The 23,184-nt window shown below is 45.5% G+C and overlaps 1 protein-coding gene and 1 long non-coding RNA gene across 14 annotated transcripts in view; one reads left to right on the top strand and one right to left on the bottom strand.

The window, feature by feature from the left end:
* Nucleotides 1–23,184, top strand: part of SLC25A25 (solute carrier family 25 member 25) — a 35,949-nt gene that overhangs the window by 2,711 nt on the left and 10,054 nt on the right. For 2 of the 13 annotated variants that reach the window (XM_049114419.1, XM_049114417.1), the window contains exon 1: nucleotides 22,648–22,809. The exons of 3 other annotated variants lie outside the window; for them this stretch is intronic. In XM_049114419.1, the coding sequence (XP_048970376.1) occupies nucleotides 22,681–22,809 (129 nt within the window). In that variant the 5' untranslated portion in view covers nucleotides 22,648–22,680. Of the gene's footprint in view, nucleotides 1–14,019; nucleotides 14,137–14,550; nucleotides 15,180–15,773; nucleotides 15,795–22,294; nucleotides 22,558–22,647; nucleotides 22,810–23,184 lie in introns of those variants that run through there. 8 more of the 13 variants (XM_049114418.1, XM_049114423.1, XM_049114421.1 and 5 more) reach the window with 8 other exon arrangements.
* On the bottom strand, nucleotides 13,988–18,620 carry LOC118355780 (uncharacterized). Its single transcript, XR_004818904.1, has 2 exons — nucleotides 18,551–18,620; nucleotides 13,988–14,683 (listed from the first exon to the last, which is right to left on the bottom strand). It is a non-coding gene; the product is annotated as an uncharacterized LOC118355780 (long non-coding RNA).

Genomic DNA, 23,184 nt, shown 5'->3' with positions numbered 1-23,184 from the left:
AATAACTGGGCCACAGGAAGACACCCTCTCTCACGAACCCCCCCCCCCACTTCCTGTTGAAATTCTATCAGTATTAGCTACATACAGAAAAAACAGTGCTGTAGTTTTGCAGAACTAACAAAACCAAAAGAGAATGTGGGGGGCCTTCGGTTTGAAATGGGTCATCTGCTATGGGAATAGGCATTGAAAAACACAACATCACGCTTTGGTAGCTGCATCATGAGACCCAGAGGACCAGTCCTAGATGTTAGGGTTTGCGCAGGAATCCCCTGTGAGTGCTTATCAGTGTGTGGTGTGAACCCAGGCCTTGTGACCACATAAAGCCTCTGGCTAGCCTACAATGGGTCAAGTCAAGTTTTCTTTAGACATGAACCAGCAGTTTGGGTCACCTGCCTTTATTTCAGAAGAAATTGGGACGGTTGAGGAAAAATGACAAAATGGTTGTGGGCAGAGAAACTCATGGCAGCCGGCCAGGGCATGTTAACCAGAAGCCCGTCCTAGGACCGAAGAGGGGCAGAGCTTATTAAAGAAAGAAAAGAGATGACGACACCGGTAGTGACTCTGGGAGTTGAAGCTTCAGCTGGAGCTAATTATAGATTGCCTATTTAAGGCAGTTTCATGTGACCAAACGCAATCTTTGTTTTAAAACAAAATTTAAAACCTAGGGTAGAACCCAGGGAGCCAATTACAGAAAGAATGCAAGCTGTGTGACATGTAAACAGTTGTCCCCTTAGCTGCGGCTCTTGGGCCCTTACCAGACTGGTGTTTAATGCAGGTGAAGCTTCTAGAAGATGGTCGAGTTCAGAGACTTGCACATGTGCCATTGAGTTGGAACTCCACCATAACTATGAGAAGGCAGCAAGGCAGTGTTTTCACCCCATTTTACAGAGGTCTGGAAAGACAGTGAAACAACCTCAAAACTCATTTGGCCTCCTAGGAATTACACCAGAGAAGCAACTGAACTGTCTTCTGATTCCTGTTCCACTCCTCCATAACTATACCAGTTGTTTCTGAGGGACACACAGAGAGTTCCAACTCAGGCTTTGGAAAGAACTTTGAGAAAGATCCAGTTAGACCCACATCTGTTATTCCCAAAATAGATTTCAAGATTGTCTGGAGATTATCAAAGAATGAGAATCCGCCCTGCCCTAATTCTCTCCTTGACCTGAGCAGTGTACGGGAGGCAATCTCTGTTGACTTAAAATGAATGAATAGAAGATATCAGGTGGTACTGCTTAATCAGACAGTGCTGTTGAACTGTATACTTTTTAAATGATTGGCCATTTGTGGGGAAGGTATTTACCTAAATAGCCAGACTCAGGTAAGATCATCTGCAAAATAAAGAGCCTTTTTATTTAAAAAAAAGGATAGACAACACTTTGTAAAATATAATGGCCCACTTGAAAAAGAAAAATGCTATTCCACAGATTAGATTTAATTCATATATTAAACTAATTAATTGTGTTTTGTTGTGAAATTGGTTCCTAGTTTGAAGTAATTATCAAGTCAACTAGAAGGCTTTTTAAAATTAATTGATATTTGCGGAGCACCTGGGTGGCTCAATGGTTGAGCATCTGCCTTTGGCTCAGCTCATGATCCCTGGGTCCTGGGATCCAGTCCTGCATCGGGTTCCCTGCGAGGAGCCTGCTTTTCCCTCTGCCTATGTCTGTGTCTCTCTTGAATGAATAAATAAATAAAATCTTAAAAAATAAAATAAATTAATTGATATTTGGAAAGGTACAATCAGGTACCCCAATCCTAAAACCAAATGATAGTTGGGAATATACCAGAGTGGGCCTCATCTGGAGCTTCAGCTGAATGAATTCCTTTGATGCTCGAAGAGTCATTAATTGTTGAAGCCTCACAGAGACCACCAGGGATTGAGAGAAACAAAAACTTTTGCTACTATTCATTTCCAGTCCTACTGAGCACACCTCCAGGATGAATCTAATGAACAAAACTGTATAGGACCAGTCTCATTAAACTAAGGCCGGGCAGACTTTTCATGTATAGCCATTTCTTATATGAATTTGGCAGAATCAAAGAATTTATTTATTTATTTATTTATTTATTTATTTATTTATTTTTTAAAGATTTATTTATTTATTCAGAGAGAGAGAGAGAAGCAGAGACATAGGCAGAGGGGGAAGCAGGCTCCATGCAGGCAGCCCGACGTGGGACTCGATCCAGGGTCCCCAGGATCATGCCCTGGGCTGCAGGCGGCGCTAAACCGCTGTGCCACCAGGACTGCCCAGAATCAAAGAATTTAGTCTTGAAAGGGTCACTGGTCACCATAGGCCAGCTTCACACCTAGTGTGGGGAGCTTTCATGTCAGACAGTCTGCTTATATCCGTAGATGCTACCCAAGTGATCCAAAGGCTCTCTAAGTATCTGAAAACAGCTGTCTATAAAATAATTTCTGCTGCTGCCCAAAACAGGGTTCATCATGCATTGCTCACATGATATGCTGTCCATACCTTTTGGGGTCCCTCATCTGAGGCAGGATATGCTAGGAGGACAGTCTTCCCTTGGAAATATGCTAAGTCAAAGAAGCCAGTCACAAAGAGCATGTATTACACGACCCATTTATATGGAAGTCCAGAATAGGAAAAGCTAAAGAGACAAAGTAGACTAGTGGTTGCCTAAACCTGGGAGGGGAGAGGTAGAGATAAGGTGATAACTAAAGGGTTAGGGGTTCTTTGGAGGTGAGAAGATGTTCTACACTGGACTATGGTGATGATCGCACAGATCTGTGAAAAACCATCGAATTGTATAAAGGGGTGATTTGTAGGGTGCGTGGGGTTTTATCTCAGTAAAACTGTTTTCAGAAACCCAGTACAGGGGCACCTGGTTAGCTCAGTTGGAAGAGCATGTGACTCTTGATCTTGGGCTCATAAGTTTGAGCCCCACACTGGATATAGAGATTACTTAAATAAACTTAAAAACAACAACAGCAATGACAATAAAAGATCCTGTACCCAGTACAGGATCTGTGGTATAAATCTGGATTCAAATACTATTTCTGCTGCTTGCCAGCCATGTGACCTTGAGCATGTTACTCAACCTCTCCACACCTCAGTCTCCTTATTAGAAACATGGCATTATGAATACCTGCTTCGTAAGGTGGTTGTGAGATTAAATTAGACAAAGTATGTAAAGAGCCTGGCACAGCGTCTTGACATCTAGGTATTTGGCACAAAGTGGCTTTTTGGCACACAGAGTCTTTGAAAATGAGATGCCCAGAATTGGTTTTTCCCAGGTGGCTTAGGTGAAGAAGGAAGAACATCTGGTGGATGGACCTCAGTAATAAAGTTTGTGTAGCACCCGGGTGGTGTGGTCTGGGAGGGCCAGCAGTTTGGGAGGACAGGTGTGGGCTGTGGAAAGTTTGGGCCCTACAGACATTAGGAAGATAGAAACAAACCCTGCTAGCAGGAAATCTCTAAAAAGTTACCGAAGGGGTAGAGTCAATCTACACTGAAGGATGTCTTTGGCTCAGGGCACCTGGGCGGCTCAGATGGTTAATTGTCCAGACTCTTGATTTTAGCTCAAGTCGTGATCCTCAGGGTCCTGAGATCCAGCCCCCAGGTGGGCTCTGTGCTCCAGCGAGGAGTCCACTTGTTCCTCTCCCTCTGCACCTCCCCTCATTCTCTTTCTTTCTCTCTAAAACAAATAAATAAAATCTTAATTAAAAAAAAAAAAAAAAAGGATGTCTTTGGCCCAAATGTTTCCCTGGACAGAACTGGGTGCTTTTGGGCTCTCACAAGCCTGTTGCCTATTTTCATGAACCATGGATGGCCTTTTCTCAGATTGGAAGTTTACTTGGAAGTTGTGAAAATGGAAGCTTCAAGTGGAGCTGACTTCAAACCTTCAGAGATGAGCTCACCAGCCTTGTTATTTTGCAGAAGCGGGACTGGGGCATAGAAGTCAGGCTGGTTGGAGGCAAAGGCAGTAGCAGAGCCCAGGATTCTGACTGCCGTTTAGTTCAGCAAACCCTGCCTCCTTGCTTCTACAGCTGCAGATACTTCACCAGCCCCGAAGACTTTGCAACTTTTATTTTCACAGTTTATGACAGTGACCAACCATGTAAAAGACCAGCTCAGCATTGCAGGACCCCGATGGTGCTCAGGAAGCAGTGACTAAAATGATATGGTATGGTCTTCCTAAATACGGAATAGAAAAGACTCAACACAATACCTAAAGAAAACCAAACAAGAAGTTTGGTGCACCTTTCTTTAAATAAATGAATAACAAAGGTAGAGCCCAAGGAGCTTCTTATCTGCTTTACACTGTGGGCCAGGAAGCTTGAAAGGGAGGTGAGTCATGACTCATTTTCTAGGGCCAAAGGGGAAACGAGATGGTGGCTGTCCCTGTTCCTGGTATTGCTCTGTGAAGTCTTTCAGGCTGTTCTGGTCAACCCCTGGCCTTGTACCTTCTCTCCAACCCTCCCCCCTTGGCTGGAGTCTGCCGTGACTCTTCTTACCAAAACACAAAACCACCTATATTGTGTGGGAAAACTCAAAAACCATTGAAAGCCAGTGGTGAATAGGAGGGGCCGGCAGAGGAGGGTTTAGAATGAGCACAAGCTGTGAAATCTTGGCCCTAGGCGTGACACAACTAAATAGTCGGTTAAAACCAGCCAGCCACAGCACCCACCTCATTCATCTGTTGCCCCCCCACCTCCTTCATGCGCAAAATGCTTGTCGCTTTTGGTTATTACTGCAAGCTGAGTCTGAATCCATATGATGTTAGAATGCAAAAGTTTTCCAAGGTTTGTCCAGTTCAGTCTCCCCACTTGGCAGCCCAGAGAGGCTAAAACGACTTGTCCAGGGACCTGCAGACTCACTAGGGGGAGTAAGGTAAGGTCCCTGGAGCACCCCTTAGCGATGCATTTGTGGATACGGCTATTCTTTTTTTCATCACATCAGGGGTGTATTCTTTTGCTAGAGTCTTTTCTAAAAGATTAAAATCTGTATAAGAAGTAAAGATGGCATCTAATAAATCTATAGCTAAAAAGATAGAAACCATGATGCTTACACGGAATTCTCAAGTCTGCCCTTCGCACCCCAACGGGATCTCTGGTGCGTGTTTGCTGAAGGCAGTGGTTGGGTGGGTTTCACACTCTTTCCCTGGCTGTTCCCTGCAGTCCGCTCAGTACAGAACAAGCAGCTGGGGAAAATGATTTTTTGCACTGTTCATTTGATCTCAGTTTTAGACTGTAATCCTGAAATCAGTTTTCTTTTTTTTTTTTTTTAAAGATTTTATTTATTTACTCATGAGACACATAGAGAGAGAGAGTGAGTCAGAGACATAGGCTGAGGGAGAAGCAGGCTCTGTGTGGAAGCCCGATGTGGGACTTGATCCCAGACCCCGGGATCACGCCCTGAGCTAAAGGCTCAACCACTGAGCCACCCAGGTGCCCCCTGAGATCAACACTTAGTGTTGCTTTAATAATAAATCTGCTGGTTTGCCTTTTTGAGGTGGAGAAGGGAAAGTGTGAATAAGGGTAAGTTGGCTGCAGAATTAGGATCAATGTATGACAGTGGGTGTGGCTCCCACTGAGCCAATTTTGGATTGGTTGAGAAATTTCTGATCATTTTAACTGATGGAGTTTTTTTTTTTTTTTAAGATTTTATTTATTTATTCATAGAGACAGAGAGAGAGAGAGGCAGAGACACAAGCAGAGGGAGAAGTAGGCATCACACAGAGAGCCTGACGTGGGACTCGATCCAGGGTCTCCAGGATCACACCCTGGGCTGCAGGCGGTGCTAAACTGCTGCACCACCGGGGCTGCCCTGATGGAGTTTTTACCTGCTGGCCTCAATACCTCATTCTCCCCTCCCCCTTAACATTTGGCACACATCTGATTTGAAGGAGAATCCTGCTCTTCTAAGAGCACACACACAAAATCATGCATGTTTCTACATGGCGTAGTGCCTAACTTACGTGTCACATCTCAAAATTCTACACATCCCAATTCTAAATTGGGTTAATTTTATATGTCCCTAACTTTCTTTTAGAGAAAAGGAAAAGACATCTTAGTAGGCATTGACCTTGAACCTTGGTGGGGACTGGCTGTTCACCAGGAGTTGACAGAAGCCCTCCCAAGAGTTTTCTCCAAAGTGCACTTCTCTTTCCCACAGTCAAAGGAGTTTCCTTCAGGGACTTTTTGCCAAAGCTAGATTTTTTTTAGTTCTGTTTCCTAAAATGGAAATAAACTAGGGGATTTCACCTTCTTCATTGCAGAATCGTCATCTTCGATGCCTTGGTTTCATTGGTGCCAACTGGTGTGCCTCGCTTTGTCTCCTTGCCTCCATATAACCTACTTGGCCAAGCCAGACCTCATTTCAAAGCAAATCAGTGTGGCTTTCTGTCAAAGTCTGGCTTAATTTTTCAGTTAAAAAAAAAAAAGTGTTGGGGCGCTTGGGTGGCTTCGTGGGCTAAGCATCCAACTCTTGGTTTCAGCTTTGATCTTTTTTTTTTTTTTAAGATTTTATTTAGGGGGATCCCTGGGTGGCACAGCGGTTTGGCGCCTGCCTTTGGCCCAGGGCGCGATCCTGGAGACCCGGGATCGAATCCCACATCAGGCTCCCGGTGCATGGAGCCTGCTTCTCCCTCTGCCTGTGTCTCTGCCTCTCTCTCTGTCTATGTCTATCATAAATAAATAAATCTTAAAAAAAAAAAATGCAAATGGGAAGTTTAAAAAAAAAGATTTATTCATTCATCATTTTTTAAAGATTTTATTTATTCATTCATTCATTCATTCATTCATTTATTTATTCATTCAGAGAGAGAGAGAGGCAGAGACACAGGCAGAGGGAGAAGCAGGCTCCATGCAGGGAGCCCGACGTGGGACTTGATCCCTGGTCTCCAGGATCACACCCTGGGCTGCAGGCGGCGCTAAACTGCTGCACCACCGGGGCTGCCCTTGGTTTCAGCTTTGGCTCAGGTCATGATCTCAGGGCTGTGGGATTGAGTCCTGCATTGGGCTCTGTCCTCAGCTTGGAATCCACTTGAGGTTCCCTTTCTCTCTCAATCTCATAAATAAATAAAATCTAAAAAAAAGTGTTAATAGTCTTCCCTCTGACTACAGCTCTTCTGAATGGTAATAATTCTCAGATAGGTCATAGGTAGTTAAACTGGTAGACATGAGACATGAAACATTGCCTTGGAGTCAGTCATGGGAAATCTCTCTGCCGTGTTATGAGACTCCTCAGGAATCTCCAGTTTTCCTTTTGTTGGCTGCTCCAGGGCTTTTGCACCCCGGGCAATTCCTCAGGAGAATTTGGAATGGGCTCCTGCTGGGCAGCCATTCCATTAGAGTCTTGTTTTATCCAGCAAGTCTGTTTCCTGGCTTCTTGCGAGAGTGGGTAACTTCTGGTGGTTAGCCTTGTTAACCAGGTTCTGTTGATGCATACAAGCAACAGCTACTGGAGGGTTACACTTGCCAGCCTGGTGTCTGGCTACCGGCGGCCTCTTATACCCGAGGAAGTAGAATTATATTATAGGAATTGCTTGTAACCCAAAAGAAGTTTAATGGTTCTCCAGAAAACCACTGGTTTCAGTGATGATGTGATATAAGAAAAAGAGAGGTACTGCATTAACCCACAAGGGAATCAAAGATAAAAAAGAAGGTGCTTCAAAATAACAATATTGACAAAGTATGAGCAAGTTTTCACTGATCTGGGTCTTCAGTGCAGATTTTAAGATAAGGCTTGGTCACTCCCTTGCCTCGATTATTTCCTTTCTTCTGCTCAGTCTGGGTTTACTTTGTTCTTTTCTATTTTCTTGAAGGGGAAGGGGAAGTTGAGGGCATTGCTTGGAGGCCTTTCTTTTCTAATATGGGCTTTCCCTTCTAAGTATTGCTTTGGCTGTGTCCCACAACTTCTCATGTGTTCTGCTTTCACACCATTCAAAATACTTCTCTAATTTCTCTTTTGATTTCTTCTTTGACACGTGGATCATTTAGAGTTGGGTTATTTAGTTTCCAAACATATAGGTATTTTCCAGGTATCTTTCTATCATTGATTTCTAATTTAATTGCATTGTGGTCAAAGAACGTACTCTGTACAAGTTGAATCCTTTTAAATTTAGTGAGACTGGTTTTGTGAGCCAGAATCTGTTATGTGTGTACTTGGAGAGAATATGTATTCTAGTCTTAATGTAGAGAGTGCTTTAGAAGTGCCAGTTAGGTCAAGGTGATAATGTTGCCCAAGTCTTCTGTGTCCTTATTGGTTTTCTGTCTTCTTGTTCTACCAGTTATTCAAAGAAGGATGTTAAGATCTCTGACTATAATTTTGTCTCCTTTTCCATGAAGTTTTGTTGGTTTTGCTTCATGTATTTTTGAGGCTCTATAATGTGCTACAAAAACATGTGTTTCTTATAGGTAACATAGGCTAGATCTTGCCTGTTTAATCCAATCTAACATTCTCTACCTTTTAAATGGGATGTTTAGACTACCTGTACCTACTGTTACTGATATGGTTTGGTTTGAATCTACCATCTTGCTATTTGGTTTTTTTTTTTTTTACTATTTGTCTTCTGTGTGTGTCATCTATTCTTCCCTTTCTTTCTGCCTTCTTTTGGGTCAATTGAGTATGATCTGTGATTCCATTTTGTCTCTTTTGTTGGCTTATGAGCCAACTCTCTCTCTTATGGTAGCTTTAGAGATTATAATATACATGCAACTTTAACTTATCACAGCCTACTTTAACTGGTACTATATTAAATAGTTTAAGAATCTTAGTATACAGTTGACCCCTGAACAACATGAGCTTGAATTGTGCAGGTCCACTTCTCTATGTGGATTTCTTGGGGGAAAAAAATACAGGGGCGCCTGGGTGGCCCAGTTGGTTAAGCGTCTTTTTTTTTGGTTCAGGTCACGATCTAGGTCCTGGGATCAAGCCCCACATCGGGCTCCCTGCTCTGCAAGGAGTTTGCTTCTCCTTCTCTCTGCTCATGCTCTCTCTCTCTCTGTCTCTCTCAAATAAATAAAATCATTTATTTATTTAAGATTTTATTTATTGGGATCCCAGGGTGGCTCAGCGGTTTGGCGCCTGCCTTCAGCCCAGGGTGTGATCCTGGAGCCCCGGGATCAAGTCCCACATCGGGCTCCCTGCATGAAGCCTGCTTCTCCCTCTGCCTGTGTCTCTGCCATTCTCTCTGTGTCTCTCATGAATAAATAAAATCTTAAAAAAAAAAAAAGATTTTATTTATTTATTTATGAGAGACACACAGAGAAAGTCAAAGATATAGGCAGAGGGAGAAGCAGGCTTCCCACAGGGAGAGCCTGATGCAGGTCTCGATCCCAGGACCCTGGGATCACAACCTGAGCCAAAAGCAGATGAACATAGAAAATATATGTTAATCGACTATTGATGTTATCATTAAGGCTTCTGGTCAACAGTAGGCTATTAAGTTTTGAGAGAATCAAAAGTGGATTTTTGACTGTTCAGGGATTGATGCCTCAACCTTCTGCATTGTTTAAGGACCAAATGTACTTTTGTTTCTATTCTCCCAGCTTTTGTACTGTGGTTCTCATACATTTTTATTTCTACATATGTCATAAACCCACAATACATTGTTTTACTTTCACTTTGGTACTATCTTTTAAGGACGCCTGGGTGACTCAGTGGGTTAAGTGTCTCCCTTTGGCTCAGATTATGATCCTGGGGTCCTGGGATCAAAGAGATTTGAATAACAAAGAAAGAATCCTTTATATTTTCCTACACAGTTACCATTTCTGGTGCTCATCATTCCTTTGTATAAATCTAGATTTTCCTTCTACTTGAATAACTCCTTTAGCATGTCATGTAATGCAAATCTACTGGTGATAAGTTCTTTCAGCTTTCATAAGCCTGAAAGTTTTTATTTTTCCTTCCTTGTGGAAGGTGTTTTTCTAAGTTAACAGTTTCTGATGGGAAGTACCCCGTCATTCTTATCTTTGTTCCACTGTATGTTTGGGTCTTTTTTCTCTATCAGATTTTAAGATATTCCACTTTATCACTGGTTTTCAGAAATTTAATTTGATAGGTTTGAGTGTAGTTTGTTTTATATTTCTTATGTTGAGGGTTTGTTACGTTTCTTGGATCTGTAGATTTGTAGTATTCAATGAATTTGTTGAATTTGTTGGGGGTAGAAATCTAGTCATTATTTCTTTAAATGTTCTGTCCCTACCCTCATGAACTCCAGTTCATATTAGCATGTTAGTGGTTGTCCCACCCAGGTGGCCTGCTGAGCCACCCAAGCCTCCCTCTGGGTCAGTTTCAACTGATTTCTCATTATGGGTCATTTCCTGCTTCTTTGCATTCCTGTTTTTTGTTTTTTTTTTTTAATTGGATTTTATCTTGCTGGGTGCTAGATATTCTCATAGTCCTACAAATATTCTTTTTATTTTTTATTTAAGAGAGGGAGAGCAATCATGAAGAGAAAGAGAGTGCACATGTGTATAAACACCAGCAGAGGGATCCCTGGGTGGCGCAGCGGTTTGGCGCCTGCCTTTGGCCCAGGGCGCGATCCTGGAGACCCGGGATCGAATCCCACGTCGGGCTCCCGGTGCATGGAGCCTGCTTCTCCCTCTGCCTGTGTCTCTGCCTCTCTCTCTCTCTCTGTGACTATCATAAATAAATAAAAATTAAAAAAAAAATAAACACCAGCAGAGGGAGAAGGAGAAGCAGATACCCCACTGATCTGGGAGCTAGACATGCACATGGGGCTCCATCCCAGGACCCTGGGATCATGACCTGAGCCGAAGGCAGGTGCTTAACTGACTGAGCCACTCAGGCACTCCTCCTATGAATATTCTTGAGCTTTATTCTAGGATGCAGTTATTTGGAAACTATTTGACCCTACAGGGCTTGCTGTTTAAAGCTTTATTTTTGGGTTGCCTGGATGGCTCACCTGTTGAGCATCTGCCTTTGGCTCAGGGAGTGATCCTGGAGTCCCGGGATCAAGTCCCACATCGGGCTCCCTGCATGGAGCCTGCTTCTCCCTCTGCCTGTGTCTCTGCCTCTCTCTGTATGTGTCTCTCATGAATAAATAAATAAAATCTTTAAAAATAATAAAAATAAGCTTAAAGCTTTATTCTTGGTGCCAGAATAACATTTAGCGTAGGGCCACTTTTGCCCCACTACTAGGCAAAGTACTCTGCATACCCTTCCTGAACCTCCCTATTTTTTTATTATTTTTTTTAAGGTTTTATTTATTCATGAGAGACACAGAGAGAGAGGCAGAGACACAGGCAGAGAGAGAAGCAGACTCCCTACAAGGAGCCTGATTTGGGACTCTATCTCAGGATCCTATAATCAGGACCTGAGCCAAAGGCAGATGCTCAACCACTGAGCCACCCAGGCAGGCATCCCTGAACCTCCCTATATTATGAGGTTTTCCACTAGCTGGTGGAAACAGGATGCCTTTGATGGTTCTTTTCCCACCCTCAGGCAGTTTCCTTGTATGCAAGCATCATGACTCTAGGGGGCCCTCAGCAGCTCCCCAGAGCTTGCTATCTATTCAGTTCCTTCCTCCCTGATATTTGTTCCTCCTCTGGCTCCTTGGCCTCCCTGATCCTCCAGATCCCTGCCTTCAGCATGGGGAGACTGCTGGGCTCTGCCTGGGTACTCACTTCCTAGACTGTAGCCTGGAAACTGCAGCCAGGAATCTGGGGCGGTTGCAGGGCTTGTCTCATTTGCATGGATCTCTCAGGAGTCACTGTATTTTGTTGCTTATGGGCTAAAAGGTGAATCAGTCCCTGTTATTCCATCTTGGCTGGAAACCCCTAAGTTTTTACTCAGTTCTGTGGAGTGGAAGAGTCCATTAAATGAAATGCTAGTAATCTACTACATTAGAGATTTCTCTTGTGTTTGCAGATGGGAGTCCATAACACTGCCATGTGCAATTCACCAGACCTTCAGTGCCTAAAAACAAGATCCATCTTCAAAGGATTACTTGTATAGGATTTTGGACTCTGGGCTGACTCTTCTTTGCTATTAAAACTACTTAATTCCATGAACTCACAGTCATTTTCTAGATGATAATGAAATAGCTGGTATGGGGGTGCCTAGTTGGCTCAGTTGGTAGAGCACGTGACTCTTGATCTCTGGGTTGTGAGTTCAAGCCCCATTTGGGTATAGACATTACTTAAAATTTTTTTTTATTATTTATTTATTTATTTGAGAGAGAGAGAGAGCATGAGTGGCTGGGACAGAGGAAAGGGAGAGAGAATCTTTTTTTTTAATTAATTAATTTATTTATTTATGATAGTCACAGAGAGAGAGAGAGAGGCAGAGACACAGGCAGAGGGAGAAGCAGGCTCCATGCACCGGGAGCCCGATGTGGGATTCGATCCCGGGTTTCCAGGATCGCGCCCTGGGTCAAAGGCAGGCGCCAAACCCAGGGATCCCTAAAATGTTTTAAAAAATAAAAGAGCTAGCATGTACTGTTTTTTTAAAAAGGTTTATTTATTTATTTTAGGGAGGGGAGGGGCAGAGGGAGAGAGTCTTCCAGCAGACTCCCCACTGAACATGGAGCCATGCTTGATCCCACAACCCATGAGACCATGATCTGAGCCAAAACCACAAGTCAGACACTCAACTGACTGAGCCACCCCGGAGCCCCTAGTATGTACTGTTGTAAGAGCTTTATGTATCTTATCTAATTTAGTTTTTGACCAATTCTATGAAGTAACAATACAGTTCTTTTACTATGCCCATTTTGCACATACAGATACTAAAGTACAGAGAACTAAAGTAACTGCCCAAGATCATTCACACTACCAGTAAGGGATGGCCAGGATTTAAACCTGGGATCTTTTAAGTAATTGTATGTATGTACATATGTATGCTTACCTGGTCATAAAAGGCGTATGATTCAGTTTCACAAGATCTAAGGCTATTCATTAAAAAGAAATCTCCTACCTGCCTTTCTCCCCTCAAGCCCCCAAGTGCCCTAAACCATCTCTTCTATTTTTAGTGTGTCTTTCCAGAGTTACTAGTCACATGTACGCTGAAATGTAATGGCAGTATATCATCTCTTTTCTTCTGTATCTTGCTTTTCTCATTTCAAAAGATAATTTTAGGGACGCCTGGGTGGCTCAGCGGTGGCTCGGGGCATGATCCCACGGACCTGGGACATTAGGTTCCCTGCATGGAGCCTGCTTCTCTTTCTGCCTTTGTCTCTGCGTCTCTCTGTGTCTCTCATGAATAAATAAATAAAATTTTAAAATAAAAATAAAAAGATAAAAAAAAAATAAAATAAAAAGATACCTTCAAGTCATTCCTAACAGTAGGTAGAGATACCTTATTCTTTTTTTTTTTTTTAAGATTTATTTATTTATTTATTCAGAGAGAGGCAGAGACACAGGCAGAGGGAGAAGCAGGCTCCATGCAGGGAGCCCGATGTGGGACTCGATCCCAGGTCTCCAGGATCCCGCCCTGGGCCGAAGGCAGACGCTCAACCGCTGAGCCACCCAGGCGTCCCTCATACTTGTGGTTTTATTTTATTTTATTTTATTTTATTTTATTTTATTTTATTTTATTTTATTTATTATTATCATTTTTTTTATTAAGATTTATTTAGCTGAGCAAGGAGCCTGTTGCCGGGCCCTATCTCATGACTCTGAGATCACCGTGAATATAGAAACCAAGAGTCAGACGTTCAACCGACTCTGCCACCCAGGTGCCCCCCATATTTGTGTTTTTAAAATAATGATTGTGGGATCCCTGGGTGGCGCAGCGGTTTGGCGCCTGCCTTTGGCCCAGGGCACAATCCTGGAGACCCGGGATCGAATCCCACGTCGGGCTCCTGGTGCATGGAGCCTGCTTCTCCCTCTGCCTGTGTCTCTGCCTCTCTCTCTCTCTGTGTGACTATCATAAATAAATTTTAAAAAATTTAAAAAAAATAAATAAATAAAATAATGATTGTGAACACCATATCAAACGGTGACTTTTGGAAGGATATTGGTCACTGCAGCTAGCAAATTAAGAAACAGATAACCAAAGATTAATTCCCTTTTATTCATCATCATAGACGCAATCCCAGTCTGCAGACTTCATCTGTGCTGGTTGTGGGTACTACCGGTAGAAACATGAGTGACTTGGTTCCTGTCCCCAAGCAGCTCATGGCGTAGAGGAAGACACGGGGAGAGTAAGTAGCCGGTATGGCGGGTATTGTTTTCCGCTCCGTTGGAGAGAATGGGATAAGGGAGCAAAGAAAAATGTTGCTAGATGTGTTAGGAAGTGTTGCCAGGGCCTGTCGATCATGTTAACCTTGATGGTGAATGTCGTCCCGGAAACGAGCAGGCGGGGAGAAGGAAGTTGGGGTCCTGCGGGCGGGCGCCAGCACAGGGAGGACTCTGCGAGGTGGGAGGCTCGCTCGGAGCCTGGAGCTCGCCATCAGCACCTCCCTGCAGAGCTGCCGGCCGCATGCATGCAGGGAATCGGCCGCCTGTGATTGGAGGAGCGCTGCCGGTTGGGATAATGAACTGGGTAGTGTCGGCAGAGGTGATTGGCCGCGCCCTGCTGCAGTGAGAATGCGGTAGGGGTACTCTGGTCCTCGCTAGTGTGATGATCATTAGTGGAGCGAGGACTGCTGAATATTTGGGAGCTCCAAGTTGCTTCTGCCGCCAGGAGAGATCAGCCGGGGTATTGCTTTTTCCTTTTTGAAAAAAGCCACACAATTGATCACCGTCCACCTGCAAAAGTGAGTTTTTATTGAAGAAGCTCCAGCTGCTCTCATTGCCAGCAACCCAGCGGCGGCGCTGAGAGTGAGCTACTTCTCTGGTCAGGCAGGACAGCAGTGCTAGCAAATTTGAAAAAGCAGGAAACAGCCACTGCATGCAGAGCGTCCAGCCTTACAACTCCCCAGGCTAGTCTTCCAAGCAACCGTGTAGCCAGAGATCCTTGGTATTGTGGTCACATCCCTCCTCAAAAGTGAACAGTCACCATCCGCGACATTGAGAGGAAGCCGTGATGTTGCAGATGCTGTGGCATTTTCTGTCTAGCCTTCTCCCTAGGGCTGGGTGCCAAGGCTCCAGAGAGGGGAAGGATAATGAAGTCACAGGCACCCTGGCTCCAGCTCGGGGAGACCAGATGTCAAGCTTTTTGGGGAAACAGGACGGAAAGGCTGAGGCCACGGAAAAGAGACCCACCATTTTGCTGGTGGTCGGACCTGCAGAGCATTTTCCTAAGGTAATGGCAACCTCAAGAAGACCTCCTACTCTAGGGGCTGGTCTAGGATCGGTTTCCTGGAAAAAAACTGGAGTGTGGGGAGGAAGCAAGGACTTAGAAATCAATCAGTTTGGTATTGGAGGCTGGGGAGAATATTAGACAATGAAGAAGCCCAAGTCTTCAGTCTAGAATCTTCCTGTGGCCACAGTAAGAGCTTTATCAGCCTGCCATGACTGCTTCAGTGTGGCGATTTGGGGAAGGAAGGTTGAAGGCAATAGAGGATTTACCTTAGGATTTTTCTGTTTGGCCCCAGAAAGCCATTTGAAAGGAAGAGACAAACTATTACAGTGTGTCTTATGTCTTAGCCTGTCTGAACAATGCAGGGAGGATCTTCAAAGTTGAACCCAACTGCCTGGAGCTGGGGAGGGCCAGCCTGTCCTGCATCCCTAAGGTCAGACCCCTTGCCTTGGGTCTGCAAGGAAGGGAGTGGGAGGAGGAGTCGGTGGAAAGGCTGGAATCTCAAGGTACTGAGGCCGGTGCCCCTCGAGGGTCTGCGGGTCTGCTGAGTGCCAGAGCCTTCCATTCATCTCATGCTCTGAGTGTGGGTTATCTCAGATCATCTTCACAAAAGCCAAGGTAAGTGGTAGCACCCCCATTTCATGGATGAGAGAACAGGTGCAGAAAGGTTGAGTCATTTGCCCAGGATTAAACAGTTATGGGGAGTAGAGATGAGATTTCACCTGAATCTGTGTGGAACTTTGGCCCTGTACTTGGCCTCACTACCCTTAAGCAATTTTAATATACGGTTGTGTTCTCAGGATTAGAACAGAAAGCGCAGTTCGCCTGGGATTTCTCCTGCCAGCACTAGGGGCAACCTTGCTGACCTCCTGAGTTTTGGTTATTTTGAATCTGTTCTCATTTGTCATGATAAAAATCAACTAGAAGAGGGAAAGAGGTTCTGCCCCATGTCTGGCACATTGTAGATTACCCCAGAAATGTTGCTTGAATTGAATTGCTACATCAAATAATTCAGTGTTCCATTTTCCTTGGCTGAGTGGGAGGTACTCTTGATGCCAACAGCTTCTGTGGGCATTTAGGCGTGAGCTTGGCAGAGAAGCCTCAGTTCCCCCTGGGCTCGTCCTGGTCGGCAAGGATCTCAGAGTCTGTGTTCGCCTGAGGTGTGCTTCGAGCCCTGTCACTTTCTATCTTTCTGTCATCTTGGGGTGAGCTCAGAAATGGCAATGGCACTCTCCTTTGTGAGCTTTTTTATTTCCAGATCTGTTGGCCTTATGGGCAAGGGATCAAGGGATTGGCTGGCTCCCTTTTAAATTCACCTGCTTTGGACTTTAATCATTAAACTGCACCATTTGGGAATCCCTGGGTGGCTCAGGGGTTTAGCGCCTGCCTTTGGCCCAGGGCGTGGTCCTGGAGTCCCAGGATCGAGTCCCACATCGGGCTCCCTGTGTGGAGCCTGCTTCTCCCTCTGCCTCTTTCTGTGTCTCTCGTGAATAAATAAAATTAAAAAATAAGTAAATAAATAAAATAAATAAACTGAACCATTTTCCAAACTCATCCCGTCACCTCTCGCCAGCCTTCCTCCCCCCCGCTCCTCCCCAGGGTGTCCTGGCATCAGGACTTCATGTTCTGAACAGCTTCACTCCTGGCCTGCCAGTCAGGGGCCATGGGGCTGAGACGGAGACCCAGACCTTTCACTAACCCACTCTCCCCAGGAAAGAGAGATGTGGATCAGCTGGCAGGGGGTGGGGGCGGGGACAGCCCCAGGAGAGAGACAGATCAGCCTCTTTGGTTTGAAGCAAGAGAACAAGCACACCTGGGCAGTGTGGACTCTTTAAAAGCCGACAAACTGGGACCTGGGAATAGCAGGAGCATTTCTGTGGATCAACTGACAGTTGGAAGAGCATGTTTCTACAGAGCGTGGCCTCGCCCACCAGCTCCAGTGACTTCGAAAGGTGGGGTCTGGGGTTTGTGATCACTGGCCGAGGGGACCTACCTCACTGACTGTCTCCCTGAGAAGACTGCAGAAACCTTATAGACACGTTGCCCCCTGGTCCTTAGCTCCTCAGTTCCCCAGCCGCACTACTTTGTTTTGCTCTCACTTCCTCCGTTGAAATATGTCTGCCAGGGAGTCAGGTTCCTGCAGGCTTTTTTATTCTAGGAACTGTTCCAGTTCTCCCCTTTATCTTTGTCTTACAGTTAATCTGCAGTTGGAGAAGAAAGCCATTAGTGTGGAGTGGGAGGTGCCCTCAGCAGCATTCAAGCTTGCAAATCCCAAGGGGCCGTCTTCTCAGAAGCTCAGAGAATTTTGCTCATTGTGTGTCTAATTGGCAAGTGTAGGCAGGTTTCATTGGAAACCTGCTACACTGGGCTGTCATGGCAACCTGATCATCAAATGACACTCTGGCCACAGCAGCAAATGAGGTTCGAGAGCCGTATGGGTGGGTGCGGCTAGAAGAGCCGGATGCTGGCAGGGCTTCTTCGCATATTAATATTTTTGGCTTGGTCTGAGTCATTGCAGAGGAGGGGGGAGATACCTTATGACCTAATGCTACAGTCCCGAAGGTACTCTACCTGCCCTGTTCTTACTCAAGGTATTCAGCACTTAACAGGAAGTGCCTGTCCTGGGGCATGAACCAGAGTGGTAGAACCAGGGACAACTTGTGGTATTGGCAGATTTGAGGGGGACAAGATGCTGAGATGCTCAGGAGAGGAACTTCTACATTACGGATGAAATGCAACCTGATAACCATTAGATCCTCAGGGATCTGGAGTTGCTGTCATTGGTTTTGTGTGCTGGTTGTTACAGGAATGGACATCAGAAGAGACCAGCGAAAGTAGATCTGGGTCACAAAATCAGAATAAGTAAAAAGAGCAGAAAAGAATGGTACACAACAGGACAAGGAGAGGGACAACACGTGACGCCATGCACTGGTGTGAATCGTGAGGAACTGAACACAACCTTGATTTAATCTTTCCTATTTTATTTCTCCTGTGCGCTTTCAGAAGCTGTAACCCACATCAGCTTTTGTGTCATTTCTTAGCTAAGCCTAAGCCTGAACTTGCTCAGGTCACACCTTTCCCACACACCTGCCACCTTTTAATATGAAGTATGGCTTACTGTAATTCTCAGTATCAGGCATATGGGCTTTTTTGGAAACTGAATTCTAAAATATTTTTGGCAGTGTCAGGTTTGGGTGCCGTCTTATGTGGATGTAACAAGAGCTGGGTCCTGGGCGAGGCTCAGCCCTGCTGCAAACAGGCACTGGGCTTGGGCAAACCAGGTCACCTCTCCTAAGTCCTTTTGCTCATCTCGGAGATTAAGGGGCAACCCCAGGAGCCCCTGCTGTCTATAACCCCAGGGATACAGCACTTACCATGGATCCCAGGTGCCTAGAGATTGGTTCACTTGGGCAGAATTTCCAGTTTCTGTTTGAAAGGTCTGCATGACCTATGAGACTCAGGAGGAGTGGTTTAAATAAATAAGCAAATAGCAATTCACATTTGCCCAATGAAGACATTCTGTTAGATTCCATCACAGTTGCACAATAAAAATAAGTTTGAACCTTTAGAATTAACGTTGGAATGGAATTAGCGTTAGCATTGTAAAATAACATTTGATTGCACATGCAGAGCTTGTCAGAGGACATTTCCTGACCCCATGATGCCATTGGTCTGTGGAGTAATGAGCTTTGTTATAATCAGGATTTCACCTTGTTCCCCCCCCCCCCCCCCCCGGAAAACAGTTGCTCTTATCTGATAATACTTTATAAAGTTTTCCCCAAAGTATAGAATATAGGTTTTACTTTTATTTGTTATTATCTACTCTTCTTACATTTGTTCTATAAATGGTTCAGAAAACTCAATAGTACACAAAGAAAAATTCAGTGGTACAGTTACCATAATTATTTGAAAAATAGTTTATTAGGAAATGAACATCTCCAAGTTGAACAACTTATTTTTTTCAGTCAAAATATTTGTCCTATTGTATTGGAATGACTGCAGTCATCACTGAAATGAGATATTTCAACATTTCTAACTTATTTTTGTTTCAGAGGCAAACATGAATAATTTAACAAAGGAAGATCACCATTTCAAAATTTAGCTAGGTACTCTCTCTACCCAACATGTGGCTCGAATTAACGACCCCGAGATCAAGAGTCGCATGCTCTACCCACTGAGCCAGCCAGGTGCCCTTATAAATGTGAACCTCCTTTAAAATAAAAATAGTATGTGATCCTCTTGAGGTGGATAAAATACCCTGACAACTGCAGACGCTCAGAACACACTTTAAGTCTTCATCAAGAGTGGTCATGTTTGTTTCCTGGAGTCTTAAAGGGCTGCCACTGGCTTCACTCATTCAGAAGCTGTTTGTATCAGCACCCTCCATGACCCAAGTCAAGATACAAAGGTTCAAAGCCAATAGCCTCTGCCTTCAAGAACCCCAGTAGCAGAGATAAGTTATATATGAAAATACCCCTGAACCAGAAATTCTGGATGGGGCAGTTGAAGAGATAGATGAGTGTCATGGACTTGGGTGGAGGCTGAGCAGAAATCTGGATAATCTAAGCTGCCGCCTCTAGATTCCTCATCGAATCCTCCCCAGTGTAGTCCAAGACCTGTCTTTATAGACTCATCATCACATCTATTTTATTTTATTTTATTTTATTTTATTTAATTTTATTTTATTTTATTTTATTTTATTTTAAGATTTTATTTATCCATTCATGAGAGACACACAGAGAGAGAGAGAGAGAGGCACAGAGACATAGGCAGAGGGAGAAGCAGGCTCCATGTAGGGAGCCTGACATGGGACTTGATCCGGGGTCTCCAGGATCACGCCCTGGGCTGAAGGTGGCGCTAAACCACTGAGCCACCGGGGCTGCCCATCACATCTCTTTTAATTTTTTTTTAAAGACTTTATTTATTTATTCATAGAGACACGCACAGAGAGAGAGAGAGAGAGAGAGAGAGAGGCAGAGACACAGGCAGAGGGAGAAACAGGCACCATGCAGAGAGCCTGACATGGGACTTGATCCAGGGTCTCCAGGATCACGCCTTGGACTGCAGGTGGCACTAAACCGCTGCACCACCAGGGCTGCCCCCATCACATCTCTTTTAGAAGGGCTGAAATGTCATGTAAGGTATTAACATGTTTCATAATACTGTATGTAAGTATCAACATCTCATTTTATATTTTTAAAGTTTTATTTATTTAATCTTTACACCCAACATGGGGCTCGAACTCACAATCCCGAGATCAAGTCACCTACTCTTCCGACTGAGCCAGCCAGGCGCCCCAACATCTTATTTTAAAATAATTTTTTCTAGTTTTTAACAAAAAAGCTCTTTAGTGAATTACAAAATTCCTTTTACTTTGGTTATTTCCAAATTATAACCATCCATTTTTATCCATCCCAGTAGTGAGATTTAGTCTATATTAGGAACTGGTACACTATATAGAAGGAACATCTTTGTGACGCAGTCTGCCTCCGCAGCAGACTCTGAATCTCTTTGACACTTTTTGTGGGCAAGAGGTGACGTGGAGATGGTAGGCTGGCCAGGAGAGGATCACCTTTATTTAGTTGTTTTTTAAATATTTTATTTATTCATGAGAGGGATCCCTGGGTGGCGCAGCAGTTTAGCGCCTGCCTTTGGCCCAGGGCGCAATCCTGGAGACCCGGGATCGAATCCCACGTCGGGCTCCCGGTGCATGGAGCCTGCTTCTCCCTCTGCCTGTGTCTCTGCCTCTCTCTCTCTCTCTCTCTCTCTGTGACTATCATAAATAAATAAAAATTAAAAAAAATAAATATTTTATTTATTCATGAGAGAGGCAGAGACACAGGCAGAGAAAGAAGCAGGCTTCATGCAGGGAACTCGATGTGGGACTCAATCCCGGAGACCCGGGATCATGCCCTGAGCCAACTGCTGAGCCTCCCAGGTGTCCCAGGATCACCTTTAAATGAGGACCCAGGGCAGCCCGGGTGGGTCAGTGGTTTAGCGCTGCCTTCAGCCCAGGGCCCGATCCTGGAAACCCAGGATCCGGTCCCACATCGGGCTCCCTGCATGGAGCCTGCTTCTCCCTCTGCCTGTGTCTCTGCCTCTCTCTCCCCTCTACCTCTCTCTCTGTCTCTCATGAATAAATAAATAAAATCTTTTAAAAAAGTAAATGAGGACCCAATCCTGAATTTCCAGGACCTGAGATTTTCTCTCATCCTCACTTAAAAGGGGTGTTCTGGAGCTGTGTTGCCCAGTAGAACTTCCTGTGTGATAGAAATGCTCAGAGTCCATGTGGCTATGGAGTACCTGAAACGTGGTCACACAACTCAGGAACTGAATTTTTAATTTCATTTAATTTTAATCAATTCAAAATTTAAAACTTCTTGATTAACACAGACCTAGGCCAGAAAGCTAGGAGTATACCGAACTTTCAGCTGTTCTGAGAGTGGGCTCTGAAGGCTGTCTGGAGTCTTCTGTGAGGGCCTGGCTGACCCCATCTCCTCGGGAGGCCCTCAGCACAACCACCTTTGCGAGGGTCCTTGCAGGACCCTCACGGGAAACCCCAGGGGAATGGGTTTCTGCTGAAGTGCTCACATCACAGAATGGCCCAAAGAAGGCCACTGGAGCCAGCTGGAAGGCGGCTGGCCCAGGCAGGCAGAGTCCAGGGCTCGCTCAGTCGGTTCAGGGGCAACTGCCCTGCGGATGAATGAGCTCGCCTTGGGGCTACTGCCAGGAAGGCTGGGCACCCGGCTCCCCAGCTTCTACCCTCACAGCTAAACTGGGCCCCTCTCCAGCGAGCATCGACTCAGTCTGTACATCCACTTATTTTTCTGCCGGGAATGATTTACCAAGGGGAGAAAACCACGGTGTGACGCGTTTGGGGACCTTGTGGAAAAATATGCTGAGGGGTATTTGTTCATCTGGAGGGGTTGGCAACGAAGGGTGAAAGTTCGTTCTCTCTCGGCCTGCTTCCGAAGAGTTAACTCGGGGCGCGGGTGACGTCAGCCCTGATCTTTACACCCCTCCGCTGGCGCTGGCGCTGGAGGCGGGGGCCGGTGCTCATTGGCTGTGGGCAGGACTTCCCCTGGGCCGGCTTTACGCAATTAAGTAAAAGGGCAGGGCCCGAGCAGCCAATGACAGCTGCGCCCCGGCTTATCTGAAGCGGTGTGCGGCCCGGGCAGCATTCCCTGGCTCCCGGCGGCGGCGCGCCCGAGCCCCGGTCAGCATGCTCTGCCTCTGCCTCTATGTGCCGCTCATCGGGGAGACCCAGAGCGAGTTCCAGTACTTCGAGTCCAAGGGGCTTCCCGCCGAGCTGAAGTCCATCTTCAAACTCAGCGTCTTCATCCCCTCCCAGGAGTTCTCCACCTACCGCCAGTGGAAGCAGGTCTGGAGCGGCGGCGGGGAGCCGGGTCGGGGCCGGCTGAGCACATGCATGAGTGGTGGTAGGGGTGCGCATGCGCGAACTGTGCCCCCCCCCCCCCCCCCGCACACCCGCCACAGGGCAAGAATGACGGAAATGTGCAAGTTCTTTCCCCAGTTGTCACGTGGCTGTAGCCGGGAAAGGGTTATGTCATGTCACGGGAATGACTGGCTTTCTTATGACTTCCAAGGAAGGCAGGCTGGAATTACGGGGAAGGTACCTGTGGGAGATGGAAAGGAGTTCTTTGGCTGGGAGCCGGGGATGGGGTGGAGTGGTGGGCGTTCCAGAGAAGTACAGGGCTGCTGTGGGACCATTTCTCAGAGCTGGGGGAGGAAGAGGCAGAGAAGCTCCTGTTGGAGGCCAGGAGTTAACTGGAGCTGCAGAGGCTGGAGCTGGCCTGGCTGTGCCTTGGGGAGGGGAACCTTCCTAGCTTCCCTTGGGAGCAGAGAGGCAGCAGAAATCACATTTTAAAGATGGGGAAATGGCTCCAGAGCCTGTGAGGGACTCCTTGCCTCCTAAAAGGGCCTCCTCGCCTCCTAAAAGGGCCTCCTCTGACTTTTCTGTTAATCAGATTTCATGCTGTCCTCCAGT

Source organism: Canis lupus, chromosome 9 (genome assembly GCF_003254725.2).
Source record: "Canis lupus dingo isolate Sandy chromosome 9, ASM325472v2, whole genome shotgun sequence".
In the NCBI taxonomy this organism is placed as follows: domain Eukaryota; kingdom Metazoa; phylum Chordata; class Mammalia; order Carnivora; family Canidae; genus Canis; species Canis lupus.
The sequence above is the reverse complement of the archived record's forward strand: the minus strand, read 5'-3'. Positions and strand labels throughout refer to the sequence as shown.